Source organism: Rhagoletis zephyria, unplaced genomic scaffold, assembly GCF_001687245.7.
Source record: "Rhagoletis zephyria isolate East Lansing unplaced genomic scaffold, Rhagoletis_zephyria_1.1 Rzeph_scaffold_17336, whole genome shotgun sequence".
NCBI classification, from domain to species: Eukaryota; Metazoa; Arthropoda; class Insecta; order Diptera; family Tephritidae; genus Rhagoletis; species Rhagoletis zephyria.
Genome location: NW_016174397.1, coordinates 1 through 4,023, shown reverse-complemented (window position 1 = coordinate 4,023; position 4,023 = coordinate 1). Strand labels below are relative to the sequence as shown.

The 4,023-nt window shown below is 35.5% G+C and overlaps 1 protein-coding gene across 1 annotated transcript; it reads right to left on the bottom strand.

The window, feature by feature from the left end:
- Window positions 1-3,365: 3,365 nt before the first annotated feature.
- LOC108379791 (proton-coupled amino acid transporter-like protein pathetic) lies at window positions 3,366-4,018 on the bottom strand (the record flags this gene model as incomplete). Its single annotated transcript, XM_017636139.1, has 3 exons — window positions 3,366-3,546; window positions 3,617-3,861; window positions 3,942-4,018. Coding segments are annotated over 3 exons (492 nt in total), but the record flags the coding sequence as incomplete, so codon positions are not given.
- Window positions 4,019-4,023: the final 5 nt, after the last annotated feature.

The window sequence follows — 4,023 nt, the reverse complement described above, 5'->3', positions numbered from 1 at the left end:
TCATTGGAAAACGGGGAGAGTGGTCCCACTGCTGAAGACGGGGAAGTCAGGTAACAAATGAGAATCTTATCGCTCGATAACGCTCTTTTTCCTGGTCGCTAAGAAATTTAAGACCCTGCTACTCCCGCACTTCACCTACCACCTGACCTCAGCGAAGCATCAGCATGGTTTCCGTAACGTGCACAGAACTTAACGTCATGAACACTGAAATAACCCGTGGCCTTAACCGCATCCGCCCCTGTGAGAGAACAGTCTTAGTAGCGTTTGACATGTCAGAGGCGTTTGACACCGTTTGTCATTCCACGCAATAAGAAGACATCGAGGCTTCCCCTCTCCTACAGAGCACACAAACGGTGGTCGGCTAACTATATGAGTGATCGGCAGTCGTCAGTAACCTTTCGAGATCAAACCCTAAAACTTCGAACAATTTTGCAATGGGATACACTAGCTGGTGTCCTCTCTCCCTTGCTATTTAGCTTCTATATCTCAAAGTTTCCCCTGCCCCCGGAGGGAATTTCCCTGATTTCATATGTTGACGGCTGTTCGAAATTAAAATACTAAGCGAGCAGTTTCGGTGAAATGTCACAGGCCTATGAATGCCGTGATAGGAACCCAATCTCCACCTGTTGCAGACTCGGAGTTTCGATACTCTGGCCCAATTGTAGCCGTCTTAACAGATATTTGTCTGGACTCGACCGCAAAATCACCAATGAGTGTCCGGCATGTGGAGCCTACCCCCACGACACCAACCACCCCTTTATATGTCAGTTAAATCCTACTCAGCTAACACCCCTCACCCTTTTGGTCTGACCCCGTAGAAACAGCTCATTTCTTGGGCCTTCCGTTATTTGAGCTTGGCGACAACGATTGATGCACAAACCGACCAAGGCGGGGCTTATTCGTACCGCTACAACAACAACAAAACCAAGGATATTTCATGCGTTGTTGGATGTGCCATGGAAGCAGCTCTTCTCCTGGCTGCCTCCGAACATGTTTTATTGCGCCAGTGTTCCTCTAGACTTAACAAAATTTCACTCTTGAGTCCATCACTTTTTTGTAACTCACTTTTTTGTATAGTACAGGGACCGTATAAAAAAATCATCATTCAACCGTTATTTTCAGATTATATTTTTTAGATCATAAAAAATATAAGTCGGTCCCAGTTGCATAAAAACGCTTAAAAATGATTTATTTGATTACGAAATTGTTTTCAATGAAAAAAAAAATAAATAAAAATCAAAAAATAACGATCAAATTGATCGAAAAAATAAAAATCGAAAAATGCTCTAAAAATAAAAATCTGGACATTTAACAGCTAAAAAAATCCAATGAATGACTAGTGAAAACATGGATATTGAACTTACCAGCACTAAAATTCAAAAAAAAAAATCATTAGTGGTATTCACCAATTTGAGCAAGTGGTCTGGACCTATGGCAAAATAGCAGATGAGCTCAGCAACGACAGTTGACAACAGACCTTAGTTGCGTAAATAAGGCATTTCCATCAAATGTAGTTTAGAAATAAAAGAGACTGAAGCTTTGGCTTGATGCGTTTCCGAACACACCCTGTATACATTTGTATGTATTTATATGGCTGTGGTTCTTCTATTCTGTAATTGCAAGATACCGCCCTACTTGATTTGATTCAATTGAATACTGCATACTTTTACACCGGTAAATGAGTAATATAAAAGAATTTAACATATTTTAAAATTTTCCACTTCCAGACTGTTCGTTAATGCTAAGTATATATGTATGTATGTACACATTTAAAAGGATAACACCACTGACGGAAGTCTTTGCCATTTAAAATTGACACTATAGCGCGGCTGATTCTTAAGCAATGCCGGTATTTCCTTTCAAGTGGGCAGAATGGCCTGCGAACGTTCGTGCAATAAATTCATAAACAACGTGTGGAACTACGCACTTTTCCATACGCACTTAAAATTCTACTTCATTATTACAACATAAAATCACTTAAACAAATTGACAATCAACGAAAAACTTTAGCGCGTCACTAACAAATCGCAAACACTCAAGATACTGAAATAAAAATCAGTTCACAATAGTGCAGCTCACAATAAATTGCCGCTGCAAATATTTAAAGAAAAACCTTTAAGAAGAGTATTTAACTGACTTTTTATTTTTTGCAGAATTAACTTGTATCGCTAAAACTGAATTAGCTAACTTTTAAAGTTTTGTGAGTTGCAAGACTTTTATACATAATTTAACTTTACATTACCATTGTGAATTAGAACGAAAGAATAGAAGGAGAACGGAAACTAACTTTAGTGAGGAAGCGCTTACTTCGTACGTTAACAAGATGGCTACTAAATTGTAGCAAAATGGCCATTTGATTTTTTTGCTTTTTTGATCTAATTTTCTTTTGATTTATAGATTTTATTGATTTAAAAAGGATATTTTTTTATTTATTTTAAATAAATTGTTTGCTAAAGGACAGGCCAATTCTGGCATTTGTGTTTCAACTCACCTCAGTCTTTCAAGAGACAAAAGTCTTTACATTTCGGCAACTATCTTGAAAGCCCTTTTCTGTATTTCGAATATTTAATTGAAAGATGTGCTAATAGTGTTATCATATTTATCGTTTAGCAATAAGTTTTATAAAAACTAAACGAAAAAAATATATATATTTTTTTAAAACAGAAAAAACTAACAATTTGAGAAACTGAAAGTGAAAGAAAAAAGATGAATCAAAAAAGTTTCTAAACGTTAAATAAAATAAAAAAAATATGAATTTTTTAAGCAATAAAACTTAAAAAAAAAATTGTATTAAAAAAATTTGTTGCCGAGGATTGAACACGGATCTCTTGAATGGCTGAGAACCGCCTTACAGAAATTTGACATAATAAAATTTCTTCGCCATTTCTTCGGCCTTTTTTATATGGAGTTTTTGTTTTACGTAAGGTTTGATACTAATGGCCTTATTCATAAAAAATGAGGTAAGTTTAAAGAGCTTTATACATTGACGTGTTTAAACATTTTTGAATTTATAAACTTTTTACAAAGATACTTTATTTTTTATGAATAAAGCCATAAGCTTTTACGTACACATAGTACATTGTTTTAATTTTTTTTCCAAATAACTTGCCATTAAATTTGCAAATCAAGTTCACACATTTAAATCACAGATACCTAAAAATATTTGCATGCCAATAAACATACATATACAAATTTTACACTTAAGATTATTTCCTTAAGTAGTGGGTTCACAGTGCTGAATTATGTAAGTTTAATATACAAATTTTTGTGAAATTAATTATTCTAGAACTTATACTACGCTCGCGGTTTGAATCTTATACATACATACATATTTATGTATGGGGCAGTATGTCATTAGTGGCTATGTTGGGACCGTTTATGACTTGTACGACTCAATGATTTCGTTTATACTCGCTGCAGCGCCAGCAACCAGAGCACATATCGCAAATAAGCTTAACAGTAAATTCTTGTACAGTTTCCATTTGCACCAACCCAAGCGATCTGGCCACAAATGCACTGTTTCACAAACGCTGGGCACAAAAAAACCTGCAATATGAAGTATATAGTATGTACAAATGTTTTACTACAAATTTGCTGTACTTTTCACAAAACATACCCAATAGTGAGAGGAAGACCGCACCCACAAGACTAATGAATGGCTCCAGGTTCGGTATAGCAGCAGCTATCGCACCACTAATTAATATAATACAAGTGCGCAGGATTATCTGTGTAATGTTGTGATTTTTTTCATTGAACTTATGACTTATATTTTTCCAGAGCGTATCTATTGGAATATAAAATACCAGACCATAAGCACAAATCGAGGCAACGGCTATCAGCAGTTTTGCAATGTCGGCCAAACTAAAAAAAAATAATAAGACAAATATAGGAGATTCTAATTATTAAGTAATTTAAATGTCATCAGTTCTATTTGTGTTTACATTGTGCCTTCCTTCAAGTTCAAGGTAATGCTGCCGCGCACTTCACTGCCATAACGTGCATAACCGAGGAAACCGATAGTCG